This window comes from Lynx canadensis, chromosome C2 (assembly GCF_007474595.2).
Source record: "Lynx canadensis isolate LIC74 chromosome C2, mLynCan4.pri.v2, whole genome shotgun sequence".
Taxonomy (NCBI): Eukaryota; Metazoa; Chordata; class Mammalia; order Carnivora; family Felidae; genus Lynx; species Lynx canadensis.
Window position 1 is genome coordinate 38,121,241 of NC_044311.2, and position 20,423 is coordinate 38,141,663.

The following is a 20,423-nucleotide window of genomic DNA, read 5'->3' on the forward strand; positions in this document are numbered from 1 at the left end:
TTATTTCATACATTTGTTTTTCAGCAAAAAATACATAGTTATATTATTTTACAGAATTCCATGTTCAAGATCATAAAGGAACAATTGTCTCAGAAAACCCAAATCATAGCAAACTATACAAGAGAAATGAATCACAATTTTGTTAGCTACATGCACAGAATTGACCAAAGTGATATCTACTTTTATAGATTATTTTATCAGGTAATGTGGAATTATGATTAAATAATGCTTCTCTGGTAGAGTACATTAATGATTTCAAACCACACTGCAGTCCCTGTGTGGAAGTTCACACATCCTGAGAAGCCTCTCTACCTGGCTAAATACAGCTGTTTAGGATGTAGGTGATGGCTGGAGTCAGGTAGCCCAAGAAGAATTAATTTAGCAAGCAGTGGGATCTTTCAGTTTCTTCATACCTGCATTATCTTTTACTCCTTTCTCCCTCCATTATCACCATTAAATGAACTTAAAAAAAAAATACTGACATAAGAATGTCTCTATTTGGTCACTGTGAAATCTACCCTCTACCTCTGACCTGAGGGAAAAAAGGAGTATGGCCTTCAATTAATGCCCTTTACTGCCAAAGGGAACCTGTTGGTTGTACATTCTTGTAAATCCGAGCACAGTAATCCTATTTAAATCCTTGGTTTGGAAATGGATGAACCTAGTAAGGCAGATGGTTTGACAAGGCCTAAATACACACGGAATCCTTTTAGAAACCTTTTGTCTTCAAGGTTGAGGTTGTGGAACGCAAAGGCTTCCAGGGTGGTGGGAATGGCCTGGGAGAGGGCTGAAATGAGTTCAGAGCTACCACATGCTTTATGCAGATAAAAGAGCAGCCACGGGGTCGTCCCCAGCCCTGCAATGCAGACAGCCCTTGCCTGATGTGTGTAACGATGGCAGGGGGCTCTACGCTCCTTTTCCACTCCAAAGAAACGAGGAGCGTGTCAGGGCTGTACGTTTTCCTGGCTGCATCATTAGCTGTGGTTATACCCTCATCAAAGTGAACTGTGCTTCATTCCTTTACTGCCTGGGTACTCAGTGGCTTACAATAATTTTGCTCATAGCCTCCAAAAAAGAAAATCAACCTGGTAGAAAAGTAGACGTTCTGTGTTAAGCCTTGCTGGGAGAGTGAATTTAATGAAGTTTCTAACTAGAATTTTTAAAAGACTTTTAATTTAGACTTGTTACACACCTATAACATATCTGACCTGTTTCCTTCTTTTTTAAAAAGTTTTTTTTTTTTTTTTACCTTTCTTTAAACTATACATTATTTACATTTTTAAAGACCTACTAGGTCTTTATCATTTGGGTAAGAGCTCAGGGTGATTAAACTCCCAAGACAAAAATGAGGCTTTCCAAAAAGCGCTGGTTCTCATCTATGTGCTAAGGCCTGTTTTTACAAACAAATTGCTATTATAAACTTTTAAAATATAAAATTAGAATACTTCTTTAAAATGTTTTCCTATTAATTTTCTTTTTTTTTTTTGCATCCAGCGTATTAAAAACAGATTATGCTTTCTAACTGGATGTGGAACTAAAAGAAAAAATGAAACTAATGTGTCCCTGTACTCCCCTCATCTAGAAACAAAGGTTTATTTACATGGTGTCCTTTCTCAATGTTGTGGTGAGCTGTGAGGAGGAGTAGGGCCATTTCTCCAGCATGGTTAAATAACCATCTGCAGACCCCTCCACTCCTCCTTGAGTGCTTATTGCATATTTTAGGTGGAGCTGTAAGGCATGAGAAAGGTGGCCTGCCCCTTTTACACATTCAAGAATAATTTTGCACATTCAAGAAATATTCCTTGAGGAATGCCATGTTTGGAATAGCTTTCAGAGATAGGTTAAGAACAAAAAATATTAAGGATCATGCATAACATTTAGGTGCGCAATACATTGGGGAACGTTTTCCAAAGTTCAAATGAAAGGCTATTTTCCATTGAGTTAAATAGTAAATAAGTGATCATTTTGTTGCATATGTATTCAAAGCTTTCACATCCTGCCAGAGTTAACAGCCAAATGAGCATTCTTGGCCTCTGACCTATAAATAAATACTCTAATTCTGCAACTTACTCACAGACTCTTAAGAAGCTCTTCTAAAAGAAAAGCCCACAAACTGGTTAGAAATCTGCAAATCAGAAACACAATACATTTGTCCTTTTAAAACAACAACAAAAACTTGCATTCAATTTTTAGAATAGTAACTAAGAAGAACTGACATCCATTTTCACAATTAAGAGAGAACTATTCATAGTATTGAAGAAGGAATAAAATCTTCACCAGGAAGGTGTGTGGCCTATCACATTGGAATATAGTAGTGCTCAGCTTAAACCAGTGAAAGCCTTCTTTTTTCAGTTTGTCTAGGCTTGTTTGCTTTTCGTCAGGCAATTTATGTCAGAGGATATTGGCAATCCTTTAAAGAGATGATTTGAAAGGTAATTTACAATTGGCTGGTGCTATCCCCTAATGCCTTTTTGCCTTACGTCCTAATTTTTATGGAAACAAATTAAGGACATTAAGCTAGGGGTAAGTGTACTACTCGAAATGTACCTTGGCACTGGTGCTCAGGTCAAAAGCTACAGGATGTGATTAGGCTGCCAAATAGAATTCCTTGCCTGTCCATTTGAGTGCTAACCCCATGCGAGTTCACATGCTTTTCTAGGGACAAAACTTAAAACTCAGAAGAAATTGTCCATAGTTGAACTTGCTGTCCCATTGTAACTCTTTGAGTCTAATCCTCCTTGTTCTCCCCATCTCATGCCTTCTTCCTGTCTTTTCCACATCTGATACTTTTTCTTTATAATTTACTCTAGATCAATTTTTTTTCTAAGACTTGTTTTATAGATTACAATACAATGACCTTAAAAGAAGAAAAGGTTAAAGAACGTCAGTTAATCTTTGGAGATTTAAGCTCATACTTTTAAAACTTAAGTATGTTATCTATGAAATTCAGACACTTAATGACATCACACTCTAGGCACTTTGGATGAAACTTGCTTCGTAATGACATGAATACTATTAACCACCCCAAAAGTGGTTGTGATTAGTATCTCTATTAGTAGTGATGATAAAATTTCCAACCCTTTCTATGTACATATGCCTGCTATCCCTTCACCCTCAATGCAATTAAAATTTTAAATTATTTTTAATAATAAAATTCACATAGGCCTAGGAGCAGACAGAAAAAAAAAAGAGAGAGAAAGGAAAGAAATTGATTCTGGGTAAGTTAGCATGTTAATTGAAATAAGATTCTATGCATTGCTCTTATGCTAACCAAAAGGAGAAAAGAACCAAACTGTAATAATATGGATGGATCCTTGACCAATGTCTTCTATGCAGTAGGTGCTCAATGATTATTAAAAGGATTACATGAACAAATGTGGAAATCAGCTCAAAAGATACTGACAGGGTAAAGTCAGCATGGTAGATGTTAATAGATGAAGAACAATCCTAGATGATAAAAACTATTTACCTGGTAACATTCTGTTTAAGATTTTTATAATCTAAATTCAAGGATAACCACATCTCACTTCACTGTTTTACAATTATAAATTATATACCTGTATCCACATACATCTCCAATTAGTGTCTGTGTGCTTGGCCAGGCATCATAGCCATGCAAACTAGCAAAAAACACTCAGCTGAGCACACAGCCATCCCCACATTCTAATGCCAGTTTGAAAACTTCATTCTGTGCCTTGGTAGAACCTCGAAATGGAGATAATTCCTACTGTACCTGTCTCCTACTATAGCTTTGAGCAGATTAACCAAATAAAACTGAGAAGAGATTTGAAGGTAACAATCCCTGTTCTTTATTGCTGGGAGCCCTCAGATTCAGCACCAAATCAGAAAAAATAAAAATCACCTCCATCCCCCCAATTCTGCATTCTTAGAAATGATTCCCCTGAAGTGGCATGATGAATTAGGCTAAATGGTTTTTAACTGCAAGCACTTAAGGGTAGGATTTATGAATGGAAACATGTGAAGGCCACTCTGGCCAGCTCTGAAGCCCCATACTTTCTTCCCGGGCTATTTATAGAAAGTGTATGGCCAGTGGAAAAGATCACATTTATTTTTACAAGCCAGTCATGACATGACCAAAAAACTCACTTCTCTCTGGGAAGGTCATCCCTTTCACCTGAGGGTGTAGCTGCAAGGACATGGAAGAAAGGAACCCCCTTTAGCCAACCCACTCAGCTGAGTCAGCCTGAGACCAGCCCCCAAGGTGACAGGCTCTGAAGTCAGACCCCCTCATTTCCCAGGCATGACTTTATGACGCTGCTCCTTGAGATGTCATCGAGATCATGACTAACAAGTAAAAATAAAATGTATTACATAATCTGCTTCAAAATTCCACTGGCAAAATAGGTTTTGCAGAGATAATGGAGTACATTCTTATTTATCATTTGTTCTACATTTCAAACAGCTGAACACAATAAAGCAAAACTGAATTCTAATGGGTATGGCAAAATGGAGAATGTCAAAGATATTTTTTAAAGATATTTTATTCTGACTGCCGTGTTACCCCTGAAATATGTAATAATATACCTGGCTAGTTCCATGCAAATGGAAACTCAGTAAATATTTGCTGCTTCTAAAATATCATCATTCATCTGGACAGAAATCTGATATAATTTAGCAAATAACATACATAGTTTCACAAATCATCCCTGGTCCTTTATAGCATATATGGTATCTATTTGCAAATATGAAGTGAAGTCAAACCATTGTTTTCCACCAGAATGTCCTTTTATCAATGTTATATGTGGTACATAAAAACTGAGATGGAATGAGGGAAAGCAAAGTGGAGGAAGGAAAAGGCAAAGGGAAGGAAAGTGAGTCCTCATTCACTCTGGGACATACGGGGTGCTGAAAACTTTCAGGGGAAAACTGTGTCACCTTACTGGGCTCATGCATCATAATCACTTGAAAATGATATGGGTATAAATTTATCCTTAAGTGGCCTCTGTTTAAGGACAAAGACACAGGGCAGAAGATAATTCTATTTGTAGACCCAGAACATCTCCTACAAAAGTTTAAAATGACAAATATGGGGTTTATTTCTTGTTCTCAAACTCATGGACCCTTTTTAGAATCTGTCCCTTGAAAGTTTCATCTGAAAGGGGAGGTCCCATTTTACAAGGAAGCTACCAATCTTCGACCTGTTTCTCTAGCTTCCACACTAACATTCTTTGGAGCTCTAGAAGAGACAGCAATGACATGCAAATAAGTTTGCATGTGGAAATATCCTGATTTCCACAACTGTCCTTGAATACATGCACTGAGTTAAGTTATAGCTGAGGAAAAACATCTGTGCTAGGCACAAATTATCAGCCTCTATCACCTAAGGGGAACCTCCTTGCACTTTGCGTAAGATTGGACAGACACCCATCAGCAAGTGTGCAAAGTGTATTTACAATTTCATTAAGAGGTTCTAAATTAAATATAGACATATGTAAAGTTAACTTCTGTGTGCAGATTAACACACAAGAATACTGGTTACTCCAGGGAATTGTGCCAAGCCTCTCTGTTTACAAATACAGTAGAGATTAAAAGCATAAACAAAAACAGATCTTTTAAGGAGATCCAGCCTACCAGTGCTGAGGTAAGTGTTCATCTACCTTATGTGCTTGATCTAAATTATACTATGAAGTCAAGACTCCCCATTCAATGACTTATTTGGCTCTTAACCAAAAGAACTTATCAGGAAGTGTGATAAGTATTTCAATAAGCCACCTCAGTGGTTTTGTGTTAACCTAGAGTTGTTATCTCAAGTACAGGTTATTGTTTATGAGAAATGTCTTAAATAACATCGGCCAATGCTGTTGTTAGGAAGGATCGCAGGGGCACATTCACTAATTTTTCAACGACTTAGGGCCACTGCCATTCATTTCCATAGTGGGGATCCAAATGAGACTTCAGGGTTTTAACTATGCAAAGTTAATGTTATTTAACTCAACATTTTCAATTACAACTCAAGTAATATGCTCCCGACTTCCATAATTTAACTGCCTCAGTTATTCCTGCATATTATGTTTTGAATTTTAAGCAAGGATAAATGGCATCGGTGTAGAGAACAGTTTCCTCTCACCTTCCCCCAATGGCTGCATTAAGAACCACAGCCACTTTAGCGGGTTGACTCCTTCTCTTAGAGAAGTCAAATGCTCTGCAGGTCCCGGTAAGCTACTTCCAGTCCTACCAAAAACTTAAAATCAACACCATCTTCCTTCTCTTCTGGGTGGAATGTTAGACCCTGATTTGCAGTAAAGTAAGAAAAGCTTATTCTTACCGCTCTCCCCATGCATGAAACTATGTTTGAGGACCGGTCCTTTGGGCATTCCTTCAAAAGGCACATTATTCTAGTGGCAATTTAAATAATTAGAGAAGGAAACAATAAAATCAAAAACAAAACAAAAAATAAGAAAGGTTTTGTGGAATACATTAAAGTAAATTGGAATCTGGGATGTATACAAACCACTGAGCTCCTCAACAATAGTTTAACCAGAGTCCCTAAGGTAGAATAATTCACAGTTGTATCATGACACACATACACCTTCAGAAAACACTGTTTAAAAAAGTAGTTGAGAATTCTCAAGCAGCTTGCCCTGATGTCCAGTTCAAGTGTATGCAATGCAGAAGGGCTGCAAAATTCAAAACTATGTAACAAAGACAATTCAGTGTATATCACAGGCTTTGATAAATCATGAAAAATCATTGTATATATTACTATTTAAATAACATCTGAGAAACATTTTGAGATAATTAACTTGTGTTCACATTCCATGCATTTTCTAGTAGGTTAAGCCCTGGGTTTGTGTCTTTGTGCCCGTTTCCTACAAAGCTCCATTCTTTTGACAAATCCAAGCATTCCTCAGACTGAAATGGAAGTACCCAACGATTTTGTCTACTTACCCTCTTTACTGCATACTTGACCTCACAAGGGCTACTTGTCATTACCACTGGCACAGAAAGTGACCGGAAAACCGAACTGTTTGGGGTTTTATTTGGGATTTTCCTCACTGCCTCTGGATGTCAGAGACACCACCAGAATTTTTCCAGGGGCAAGAACCAGTGACCCTCTCCCTCCTGCTGGAACCACCTCCCTCTTCAAAAGCCCCAAGTGCACTGAGACCCCCTTGTTGCATTGGATTTTTTCCCTGTGGTTTTGCAGCACCTTCCTCGAGCAAAGAAGGAAACACAACAAAACTTGAAAACAAACCAACAGTAGCAACAACAGAAACTCCAAACAAATAGGTGAGCAAACCAGCGGCCTCCTCCAAGGCGAAGGTTCACTTTTTACTGCAGAATTCCGAGTTGTTTAGGAACTTCTTGATGACCAGCCCCAGACAGACCACCAGCAGCAGCATGTAACCCACTGTGCCAGAAAAGGTGGGTGCAGCAGGTGGCGCCTTGAGGAATTGGCGCAGGCCCTCCTCCACATAGTACACCTGGTCATAGATGCTGAGAAAAGTGAATATGTGGAAGAGCTGGTGGCTGTGGCCAATGATGTCAAAGAGGCCTGGCTGGATGCGCTCGGGGATCTTGCTCACATTGAAGAAGGCGGCCACCACTAGCCAGAAGTAGCGACGATAGAAGTGCACGAAGAGCGTGGGGTTCTCACCGCGCAGGTCAAAGAGCCAGCTCTCGAGCATGATGGGGCAGGCCATGCTGAGCGGCATGACGAAGACAAAAGTGCGAAGCGCGAACGGGTAAGAGCACCAGTCTGTGCGGCTCTTGCAGCAGGCCACCGTGCAGGCCACAGCCAGCACGAAGGCCACGGGCAGCACGAGCGCGCGGTAGGCAGCAATGAGGCGTGTGCAGTCCACGTGCCAGCCCAGGCGCTGCTGCACATACGGTGTCATCACTCTGGCGTCCAACAAGCTCAGGCCCGGCAGCAGGTAGTAGTAGTAGGCCACCGTGCTGCCAAAACCGTAGTAGCTGATGGACGCGTAGTCCAGGTAGAAGAAGGCAGCGCGCAGGCGCAGCGACAGGCAGCTGAACACGTGCGCCGTGCAGCTCATGGCGAAGGTCAGCAGCACGCCCGACGCGTAGCACCAGAGCGGCAGCAGCCATGGGTGATGGAAGGGCACGTCCTGGCCGCTCAGGAAAAACAGGCGGCAGAACTTGCTCAGGAACAGCAGTAGCGGGATGAAGTGCGTCCAGAAGTTGAGCGTCTCGTTGGTAGGCTTCAGTACCGAGGCTAGGCACTCCTGCGCCGTACATGGCAGCCGCCGGTAGCCCGACAGGATGAAGCACTCCACGAAGTCGTCGGGCACCTCGTCCCAGCGCAGCAGCGGCTTGGCCGATGCTGGGGGGTCCCCGGAGGCGGAGGGATGGGGACGCGAGGCGGCCTCCGAAGCCGCCAAGGTTGTGGCAGGCGGGCCCTTTGTGCCTGCTCCCCGGGGCTGCAGGCGCCGCGGCATGGTGCCTGGGGCTTGGCTAGGTCGCGCACAGGCGACCTCTGGCGCCGGCTCCCGCGCGCTCGGCAGTCCCCGCCGGCCGCCGTCGGAGCCTTTGTGCACGCGCCGGGGGCGTCGCTGCCGATTCAAGAGAAGACCTTATTCTGAGCAGCCCTTCCTAAAAAAATAAATAGAAACAATAATCAGGTTATAAGCAGCGCAGCGACTGGCAGGAGCCCGCGGGCTCGGCGGCGCCTTCTCCAGGCTCCCTGCTACGGGCTCGCGGTCGCCCGCGCTGCGGCAGCGGCGGCGGCGGCGGCGGCAGCGGCGGCGGCGGACTGCTGCGGCAGCGGCGGCGCTGCTGCGGTGACTGGGCATCGCGCGGTGCGGGCGCAGCCGCCGCCGCCGCCGCCGCCGCCGCCCCCGGAGCGGGAGGCGGGGATGTGGGAGCCGAGGCGCTGGAAGGAGGGAGGGACAGGCGCACCGAGGGAGGGCGGGGGCCTCCCCGGCTAGTGTTTCGCAGCCGCCTCGGGGGATAGAGTTGTCCCCTGTCTCGAGTTCCGTACCATCCCCCTTCCTCGGGCCGCAGTAGCCCGAGCTAGCCCCTAAATGATTGATGTGGGGGCAAAGGCAGCGCCAGCGACTCGGCTGAGCGCACCAAGGGCCAGGGTCGACGCCCGGGTTCGAAACCCGACAGCCACTCCGGCGTTCCACAGGACACTGGGGAGCAGTGTTCTCGGGGGGAGGGGGGGCGGGGAGCTGGGGCCACCGGGTTGGGGGGAGGGTGCCTGGAGTTCCAGAGCCTGGGGTGGGCGGAGAGATGCGCTAACAGTAATCTTCGGAGGTGGCGGGGGTAGGGAGCTCTGGAAATCGGGGGCCTTTGAGACCGTGTCTCGATCAGAACCGTGTCATTGTCAGATACCTGAGACTGCCCCTCTCTTTTCTTGTATGTGGCGTGTGTGCGCGCGCGCTTGCGCGCGGGCGCGCGGGTCCCTTAATCTACACGATAAAAGCCTTAGTTTATTCCTTTTCGTCTAGCGGACTTATTCAGGTGCGTCACTAACCTCCTTTCCTTCGTCCGCATCCTGTCCAAACGAACCGTTCCTAAACCGGCCTCCGGTCGCGCTCACCAACCCTCCAGGGCCGTGGCTCACCCAACCTCGTGTTCTTGTGTCTTTAACTGGGAGTCTGGTTTGGAGCCAAAGTCCAACAACTCAGGGCGGGCTGCTCAAACTCCACGTTTTATTGAAAAATTTCAGATGAAGACCGGCCGATTCAGAAACCCTCTAACCATCTGAAGCATTTATTGAACCAGGGTTCCCAAGCAGAGCTGTGCCCGAGTCAAGGGCTGATCATAGCATAGCGGAGGGTGTTGATGAGGCAGGACTTAAGAGAGGAGGTGCGTTCTAGCACGAAATGGAAAGAGAACTAAGACGAATTCGTAGAGACTGGCAGGGGGTGGCTTGGAAAAAGCTGATGCATAATTAACCAGAAGTACCTGGCAGGCTAGGTTGGGTGGATGGAGGCCAGAAGAAAGGAAGTCTGAAGAATCGAAAGACGGTTGTGATGCACTGCGGTGTGAAAGAAAATTTGCCCTTGAGTTTTGTAAAAAGGGGCTTTAAAGCCTGTCTGCTGTAAAATGTTTACCATTTCACAGAAGTTTCTCTTAGTGATGCCCTGGGGGTGTGACTGAGTCTAACTTGAATCACTGACCTGCAATATAGTGTTATGGCAACAAAAGCTAATTTTAAAGGGACCACCCACTGTTCTAAGTGCTTTACGGTTTTCAAATCTTTTAGGTGTTATTTTTTCCCCCCTTTGCAGCCTGGGAAATGGAGGCACCACGACCGTAAATAACATGCCCAATTGGTAAAAGGGAGATTTGAACCCAGGCAATCTGCTTCTAGATCTCATGCACTTAAACCAGAACATCCAACGACTTGCTTTGCGCAAAGAAAACTAGGAGGGAAGGACAGTTTGATTTAGGAAAAGGCTTTCATTTTCATTTTATAAATGAAAGGCTACCTTCATGGTTACAGCAAATCCTTTAAGTAGGTCAAAGAAGATTTACTTAGTGGCTCAAGAAGAACTTAAATTATTGATAAGAATTATTTATAACTGAGATATCATTCAATGCTTTAAATTTCTAAAATTACTTAAAGGTATTAGAACATTCTCTATAGAAGTTTCAGCCTTCTCTCTTTTTAAAAAAAATGTTTTCTGCTAGTAACTGACTTAGCAAACTCTTACACAACTAGGCTAAAGGTACATTTTGGTCTTGTACCTTTATTGAACAATCACCAATTCCTGATTAATGAATTTCAAATAAATGAGATTTTGCTGTAGTTACTCAACTAGTGTTTTGTTTTAGTATTTTTTATTTTTCCACTGTCTGTAGTCTTATTGTTTTAAAGCAAATTTAAATTTAAAACAATTTAAAGCAAATTTCCTTTAACATCTGGACTAAAGACCCATGCTAATTTGTAAAAGGGATTAAGATTTAGACATTTATAAATCAATCCTGGGATTATAATTCAATCCTGGGAATGAATAACTTGAATCTGGGGCAGAGTAGGAAAAATAATTTCATACTTTCTTTGTACTCCACAAACAACCTAAGCTGTTACCAATCTTTTAGTTGCATAATCAGCTCACTTAGTTGGGGAAAATATAATAGTTCACACTGAGTGAAATAATGGAATTGACTATAAATGAATGTGTGAAAACTCTAGTTAGAGAAAATCATATTTATTTTATGACTGAGAGTGGTGAGACTGGCTATAATAAACTATGATATTCACTAAAACACTGAGTTTTACAAAGTCAAAACGTCTGAAACCTAACTTTCAGAAAGCCTTTATGATTTCTGCTTTTCTCTTTTCTCTTCTGTCTTCCACTCCACATGAGGCACAAGATCAACTGATGTCATGGACTGGTGTCATCAAAGCTCTTTGGTGCCAACCCAGACATCTGTCTTTGCTATACCTTGACAAAGTCAAGTAAAAAAGAAATAAGGAGTCAGCAAAACTGACCTAATTTACTAAAAAAACAAACCGAACCAAACCCAGTATAATGACTTTTCCGTAATTACTACCAATCTTTAGAAATAATTTTCCATAAGTTTTTTTTGAGATATCAAAATGTGTACCCCAAACCCTACCCAGGCTAGGTTTTGTGGTTTAACTCCAGTCAGCTAACTGCCTCTTGTCAGTGAAAACCACTCTCACACCCCATGGGCTTGGCTAAACAGATAGAAGCAGCCGGCTGACTGCCATTCCCTAAAGTTTCACTGGGAGATAAGGCATCTCTAAGGTAACCAGAACTGACTACCAAGTTCTTGATGAGAGGAATCACCAAGTATTACATTGGAATGCCAGTGCCAGCGTTTAGAGGCAGAACCCAGCCAGTTCTCCCAACTGAAAGCTTGTCAAACCAAGACCACAAATGTTTTTTTGTAGTTCTGTAGAGGCTCTGTACATTTGGGTGCTGAGTGGTCCCCACTGCAGAATGCAATCATATACAGGAACTGTAGCAAACTGGACAAATGTTTTTTCCCCATGTGGTTGCTTTGGTGATGTTTTTAGAGACCAATTTATAGGCTTATTTGTGTTTCTCTCTACAGTCATAAGATGAAGCATATATAAAAAATCCACAGCAAATTTGATGTTCCCTAGTAGGGACAGTGAGCTTTTTGTAAAGCCTGCAGAAAAAACAACAACAACAACAACAACCATATGCTATGATATTTGCTAATTATATATCTGTTTTTGCAGGAAATAATTTTTTTCCTAGTCTAATTTTTAACCCAATCAACTGACCAAACAAAACCCACTGTGGACCCAGTACCCAGGATTCTGTATAAAAAGAACTCTGTAAAGTTCAGTCCCTCTCCTCATAATATACAGTCTAAACAAAGTGCTTCCCTTCCCTCAAATTGAAAATAGTCATAGTGTTGTCATCCAAACTCATCCAGGTCAGATACAGTCACTACCAGATTATAGAGTCTGAACTTCCTAATGGTGGAAAACCTTCTGGCAGTGGCATCAGATGTAACTATGGCAACCTTGGAAGAAAAGTGCAATCTGCAGGCCAGGCAGAAGTCTGGAAGCTAGAGTGAGAGTGGTGGGGACACTGAGTTCTTATCTGGCACTATTCCTGCCTATTCACTGACATGGTGACAAAGTTCTCTTTTGAAGAAAAGCGGTGGGAGACTTGTAGAGGGTGTGTTTCCCCTTTGAGCTTCTATGCAGGGAATGACTACTCCATACTCCCCTTTCTCCCACAAGTTCACCTGTTCTGTATTACTGGTCTCCAAAGTGGGATGCCCAAGAAGACTGACTAAGCTGAAGAATAAAATATTACAACTTCTATTTCAAAATCCTTTTCAATGTCTCTACTCTGTGAAGGTTTATGATATACTTACTATGTCGTACATGGAAGTGATTTGTAAATAACATGTTGGGGCAGGTGGACAAGTCAAGACACTTTGGCCGATAAGGGTACGCTATCCATGCTATTGACCCCACACTGTAGAGTCCATGCCTCTTGTTTGTCTAACTTGCTTCCATCCATTCTCCCAGGTCTAGGATGGACTCCCTTTTCTTGCCTCTCAGGTCACTGGAAAAGGTGTTTGGAGGTCCTCATCTGTCACCTAGTAGCCCCTAAGCTGTGAACAGACCTACCCAAGCCTTCATTCAGCCCTCCCACAGCTTCCCTAAGCTAGGATGGCAGTCTCCATTTGAGGGTTATTTCTCCCAATTCTGCCCTTCCTGTTTCCTTGTCTTTCTATAAAGGCATTATATTTACACATTCTATTCATCCAAATTCAGAGTTATCCTTTGGGTAGGAGACTAACATAGGCTGTTGGCTTGCTTTTGATAGGGCCTTTTAGGTAGCATTCATTAATTTAACCTTAGAAGCAGTTATACAAGTGTGTAAGATAGATCGTTGAGTTCCTGCTCCTAATAATTTATGAACAGTTTTCTTTGAAACACAGTGCTTTGCACATGCTAAGCACACACCACATATTTGTAGGTGGAGAAATTATTGTCAGTACTGTAAGCCTTTAAAAGGTTAGAATTTAGATTCCTAGAATCTTAGAATAGGGATGTCACATATCCTTGTGAGTCATCTAGTCCAACTGTCTTCCCATTTATAATAGTCTGAATACAGTATTCAGATTATCTTTAAAATTTTCAGAATACACTTTGCAAGGTGAATATGAACTACTTCCATTTTCAGACAAGAACCGAGAGGCTCAGAGATGTTCAGCAGCTGGGTAGCAAAGCCAGAGTCAAACTTTACTAATTCCAAACTCCCCACTCTTTCCTTTACAGGGCACCTCTTCCTGAGTGGTTATTATATAGCTAGGCTTGAACGTCTCCAGTAAAGGTGACTTATTATTTCATATAGTCTCTCCTTCTACTTTCAGTTTTTTAACTTGTTTGAAAACTTTGCAAATAATTAAATGAGCACAACTGATGAGAATAAAGCACAGTTGTATCGTGGCTCAAAGCTCAACCATAATTGTTATTGAATGTGGTTACCAATTGGATCTGGTTAGAAAGTCCCTGAAAAGAATGATGCCAAATAAAGCATGTGTGCATGCACTGTGTGACAGCTGGATATTGATCAGGCATGGCTGGAAGGTACTTTTCATATAAAGAGCATTTTCCTGTAAACAAATAACATCTGATGTTACCAGGGGGCTTGCCATACCCTAGATCTCTGCAAAGAGGCAAATAGTCAGTTCCATGATTCATAGATGATCCCTGCATTTAGCACAACATTATTGATTACAGCAATATATTAATATGGAAAGGAAAATATTCTGCTATATTACTGCATACTTAACATCAAAGAGAATGCATCTCAATCATTGGACTCTGGGCCTTGAGCTCACCTGCCATTAGTTCCATTTTGGTTTTGGTCCTCTTAAAAACTAAAACAAAATTTTTATTGAGGTATAACTGACATTAGTTTCAGGTGTAAAATATAATGATTTGTTATTTGTACATATTGGGAAATAAATCTTCTTAACATTTATCATCATATATAGTTATAAAATTTTTTTTTCTTGTGATGAGGACTTTTAAGATTGACTCTCTTAGAAACTTGCAGATATGCAATACAGTATTAACTATAGTTACCATACTGCATATTACATCCCCATGACTTATTTATTTTATAACTGAAAGTTTGTACCTTGGACCCTCTTTACCCATTTTGCCTACCCTCTACCTCCTGCCTCTGTCAACCACCAATTCGTTCTTTGTATCTGTGAGCTTGGTTTTTGTTTAGTTTGTTTTGGTGTCAAATTCCACATATAAGTGAGGGCTTATCCTATTTGCCTTCCTCTGTCTGACTTATTTCACTCAGCATCATGCCCTTAAGTTCTATCCATCTTGTTGTAAATGGCAAGATTTCATTCTTTTTTATGACTGAGTAGTATTTCATATATATATATATATATATACCACATTTTATTTATCCATTCATCTGTCAGTGGACACTTAGGTTATTCACATGTCTTGGTTATTGTCCATAATGCTGCAATGAATATGGGAGTGCAGGTAACTTTTCAAGTTAGTGTTTTTGTTTTCTTCAGATAAATATGCAGAAATGGAATTGCTGAAACATACGGCATTTCTATTTTTAATTTTTTTAATTTTATTTATTTATTTATTTGTTTGTTTTTTATTTGTTTATTTATTTATTTTAATTTACATCCAAATTAGTTAGCATATAGTGCAACACTGATTGCAGGGGTAGATTCTTTAATGCCCCTTACCCATTTAGCCCATTCCCCCTCCTACACCCCCACCTGTAACCCTCTGTTTGTTCTCCCTGTTTACGAGTCTCTTCTATTTTGTCCCCCTCCCTGTTTTTATATTATTTTTGCTTCCTTTCCCTTATGTTCATCTGTTCTGTGTCTTAAAGTCCTCATATGAGTGAAGTTATATGATGTTTGTCTTTCTCTGACTAATTTTGCTTAGCATAATACCCTCTAGTTCCATCCACGTAGTTGCAAATGGCAAGATTTAATTCTTTTTGATTGCTGAGTAGTATTCCATTGTGTGTGTGTGTGTGTGTATATATATATATATATATATATATATATATATATATACCACATCTTCTTTATCCATTCATCCATCGATGGACATTTGGGCTCTTTCCATACTTTGGCTATTGTGGATAGTGCTGCTATAAACATTGGGGTGCATGTGTCCCTTCGAAACAGCATACCTGTATCCCTTGAATAAATACCTAGTAGTGCAATTGCTGGGTCATAGTGTAGTTCTATTTTTAGTTTTTTGAGGAACCTCCATACTGTTTTCCACAGTGGCTGCATCAGCTTGCATTCCCATCTATTTTTAATTTTTTGAGGAACTTCCATATAGTTTTCCATAGTGGTTGCACCAATTTACATTCCCACCAACAGAACGTAAGCGTTGCTTTTTCTCCCAATGTCACCATTATTTGTTATTTCTTATCTTTTTGATAACAGGTGTGAGATAATATCTCATTGTGGTTTTGATTTGCATTTCCCTGATGATGAGTGATGTTGATATCTTTTCATATACATGTACATTTAGTTTTTTAATGTAATGATATTTATTTTCTTTGAGGTATAATTTCTTTTTTTTGAAAATATTTATCAGCATAATTTTCCAGGTGCCAAACACTAAACTGATTGAAGGATATCATACATACATATATATATATATATATATATATATATATATATACATATGATATATATATCTAGAGAGAGAAGAGAGAGAGAGAAGGAGAAAGGGAGATCATATATATATGATATATATCAGATATATATCATATATATACAGAGAGAGAGAGAGAGAGAGATAATTTCAGTGATCTTATGTCCATTCTTGTACCTCAGTCATGTGAAAACCACAAGAATTAAACTATGTGGGTCCACTTATAGGTGGGTTTTTTTGGATACAGTTCAGAACTGTGAATGCATTTCTCTTACGATTTTCTTAATAACATTTTCTTTTCTTTAGCTTACTTTATTGTAAGAATACAATATATAATATTGGAGTTATCAATAGATTCTTTTCAGCACACTTAATTTATTTCTAAAAAGTGAACAAGGAGCATTTTCTAGGAACATGGTTATTCTCATGGTCACCCATTGGCACGTTTCCTTTGAGCCTTGTGTTCTGAGAGTTCCATGGTCAAAATGCGTTAGTTTTGTTTTATTCTTGATCCCTGCCTGGCTCCTCCAACCTCCATCCTTCCTCCTAAGAGTCTCAGTTCTGTATTTTCACACACATTTAGCTCACTGTCTAGAGAGACTTCCCAGTACTGCATAAGGATTATTGAATACATCTACAGTGAGCATTCTGGAGACACTCCTGAATATATATTAAACCAGCAGTAATAAACATCACCTATGTACAAAGCTGGTACTAGATGCACAGGGCATGGAAGAGCAGAGGGGCAAGTTGGAGCACAACAAAGGGAAATCAGAATCATCCCTGCTTTCAGTTACTTGGGAAGTATGTCTACAATGTTTTAATGCAACCATTTTGTGATTGCTTATTTAATGTAGCCATTTTGAAACAAGGAACATTTCAAAGCTGTTTCAAACACCATTAAGCTTTCAGTGTTTTTACTTCTGAGTAATGTGTTAGACAGACACCTGCACCCCAGCCTTGATCCCCATCCCACAGAGGTCAGGGCTGGAGGGAGGGTTAGGCACCATCTGGCAAGCAAACCATGTAAAACTAAGAGTCTTGGGTCAACCACACTTGTTCATCTCAAAGAGAACTGTCGATCCTGCATTATTTGTTGTCTGTCCCTTGGCTTGCATCACACTTTCCTGATTTCTTCTTTACCATAACAATGCCCGTGATCTTTTACTTTTAATTAACAAAAAGGTTTGAGTGCTGGATTGAATGGAACTTCTTTTGTTTTCCATTTTAAATCATATGAATGGCTACTCATGTATTTTGAAGGCTTCCTGATTATACTGACCTTGTTTAATTGGGTCTATGTTGGGAAGGAAGTGGAGTGGGAATGGAATGGCTCTGCGGGCTACAATTCTATCTCATATTCCCAACTCCAGACTGCATTGGAAAGTCTCAAATTAACATTTCTAATAGGTCCTTCAGCAATGTATAAACATTTTATCTCTTGTCCTCAAACTTCATTGTAATAGCCACTTAGGGGAGACAGGCTAATCCGGGTCTAGCAGATGTCAACACAATACAACACAACACTTTTTTTTCTCAAATAGTTAAGAAAAATTAAAACAACATCGAGTGTAATCAGATATGGGCTTGTCAAACAATAGATTTGTAAAACATTTTATAAACAATTTAGAAATAAAGTAGAAAATGAACGTCTCCCATAAGGGAGTTAGAGATGGAAGAAGGTGTGAAGAAAGTCTATTTTACTTGTTTGTTTTTTATGTAATTTAAAGAATATTCGTGACTTACACTTATGCCAAAGCTCTTTTGACTTTGCTGTGCAAAATGTCTTGCCTCAAGGAAGACAAGAATGATACAAATGCTGTAAAGACAGGAATAAAAAGAGGGGAGGGAGGAGAGAATTTCTCTGTCTGAGATGGGCATGGAAAGGGCCAGCTTTAATTTCCAAATTGGAATGGTATTTTCTTTAGGTCTGATGTGGTTCTTTTTTTTTTTTTTTTTTTTTTTAAATTTTTTTTTCAACATTTTTTATTTATTTTTGGGACAGAGAGAGACAGAGCGTGAACGGGGGAGGGGCAGAGAGAGAGGGAGACACAGAATCGGAAACAGGCTCCAGGCTCCGAGCCATCAACCCAGAGCCTGACGCGGGGCTCGAACTCACGGACCGCGAGATCGTGACCTGGCTGAAGTCGGACGCTTAACCGACTGCGCCACCCAGGCGCCCCCTGATGTGGTTCTTAAATTCTGCATCAGCCTCATTGTTGATGGCAGAAAATCATCACCGCAACAGGAGATGAAGAAGTGCCCAGTGAAAGAGCTGCTCCCAAATCCTATCCCATGTAGTTGTGGTTAGTTCACATAACCAAGGGATTTTTATTCTAAATCATTAATCTTTTAAGACTGAGGTTGCTAGTTATCATTCACCCTTATGATACCCTTTCTCCTCTCCAACTTGACCAGCCTTCCTGCTGTTCCTCTAAGTCCCAAGCATGTACCAGTGGGAGAGGCTCCGTGTGGCTTCTCTGCACAACAATGACCTGGCTGGGGGGGGGGGGGGGGGGAGGTCTGAGAAGCAGCCCATGATCTGGCTCCCATGTTCTAAGCCTGGGCATGGACTGTTTGCTCAGAAGAAGAGGTGTCTTTTCCTGATTCACTGGTGGGCTGACACCTGCCCCTGGGCCCTTGCACTTGTTTCTTTCTGCCTGCCTCTGCCTCAAATGCTTCCCACCCTGACACTCTCCACTTAGTTCTCTGTTCAACATCACCACTTCTCAGAAAACTCTATCACCCATCGTATCTAAAATGACACCCTCCCCATCACTCTCTGCCTCCTCACCGTGCTTTATTTTCTTCATATTTTATTATTGGACATTATATAATATATGGCATAATATATACTTCTTCATTTTTTATTTCCCTACTGAAATATGAGCTCTGTGAGGGCAGGGGCTTTGGTCACTGCTCTATCCCCAGTCCTATCAGAGTGCCTGGCACACAGTAGGCACTTAATAAACATTTGTGGAATGTTTAAAAAATACCCATCCCCAAGGCTTTCTAAGCCCAGCGTTAGGCTCAACTCCGAATATTTGTATTGACCCTGCTCAGGCAGAATCTTCTCCAATTAACTGGCCTCCACAACCTAGAAAAGCTAAACCAAAAATAGAAAACACAAAAGCTGTTGGCTGTGAACTTCAGTGACCAGGGCAGTGGTTTCTGCACTTCAGAATCAATCACCCAGGGATCTTAAACAACAAAACAACACCAAAAAGTGACACATAGCGCCCCACCCCCCCACCCCCACTGGGCTGAGCTTCTAGAAGTTTGACTTGGTGGACGAGTAATTTATTGGGAAAGAAACAACATATAACATGGGCTATTATGATAGGAAAGATTTACAATGCTTTGAATTTTAAAGGTCAATTCCAACAAAGTAGTTTCTATCAAAGAGAATTCCTCAAATCTCTTCTATTAATAGCATCATTTAGCACCCCTGCAGCTCAGCAGAGACTGCTTGGGACTCTGTCTCACCATGGTTTCACCTTAACTGAGAGCGAAGCAAATGTCAGTGTGGATATAGTGCCGTAGAGGTATAAAAAATTTACACCCTGTTTGGCTACGGCTTAAGCTTTTAGAACCTAACGGATCCTCCTCCTGAAAGTCTGGTTTAAAAATACTTGGAGTTTTGCAAATGTCATAAGAGCTTTTGAGACTGCCGCACACGAATTTCTGACCCACCACTGAGAGCACGGCCAAGCAGGCAGCTGCAGAGAGGAACAGGTTTACACCGAAGCCCCATCCCCAGCCCCGGCACTGGCACCCAGGTGACCTGTCTCACTGGCACACACATGGCCCCACAGCCAGCTCCCTTTGGGAAGAACAGGGGCAACAGTCAATCTTCGCTGCCTGCCGTCTGGTTTGTTGAGCGCCTTCTCAATGTGCCCTCTTCTGGACATGGCAGCTCCTGCAGGGGCCAAGTGCCCTGACAGCCTCCTTCGGAGATTGAGGCTAACAGCCCAGCGCTGGCTGCAGAAGGAAAACAACTCTGGGACATCAGTGAATGAGAGGTGGATGAGGATTGGAGTTCAACATTAATCCCTGATGGGTTGAAGCTGAACTTGAAATGCCTTCCAGCTTGACTGAGGTTGGCTTTCATTTCATCTGATGTGCTTAATAAGACACTGAGGAAACTTAGGAAAGTATAGCCTTGTATTTTCAAGAGGGGTGATTATATATTTGTATACGATGGCCCAGGAAGGTTGCACCTGGTGATAGCTCCTGGGAAAAGAACAGTTTTGTACCCTATTGCCTGACATTTTCAGGGGGAGGGGGATTCCTATTGTAATGC

At 41.6% G+C, this 20,423-nt stretch overlaps 1 protein-coding gene across 1 annotated transcript; it reads right to left on the minus strand.

Annotated features, from left to right (window-relative positions):
* Positions 1 to 2,120: 2,120 nt before the first annotated feature.
* PAQR9 (progestin and adipoQ receptor family member 9) lies at positions 2,121 to 9,545 on the minus strand. Its single transcript, XM_030328414.1, has 2 exons — positions 9,461 to 9,545; positions 2,121 to 8,574 (listed from the first exon to the last, which is right to left on the minus strand). Exon 2 carries the CDS (start codon positions 8,418 to 8,420, stop codon positions 7,287 to 7,289), a length of 1,134 nt encoding a protein of 377 aa, XP_030184274.1. The 5' UTR covers positions 8,421 to 8,574; positions 9,461 to 9,545; the 3' UTR covers positions 2,121 to 7,286.
* Between the last annotated feature and the right edge of the window lie 10,878 nt (positions 9,546 to 20,423).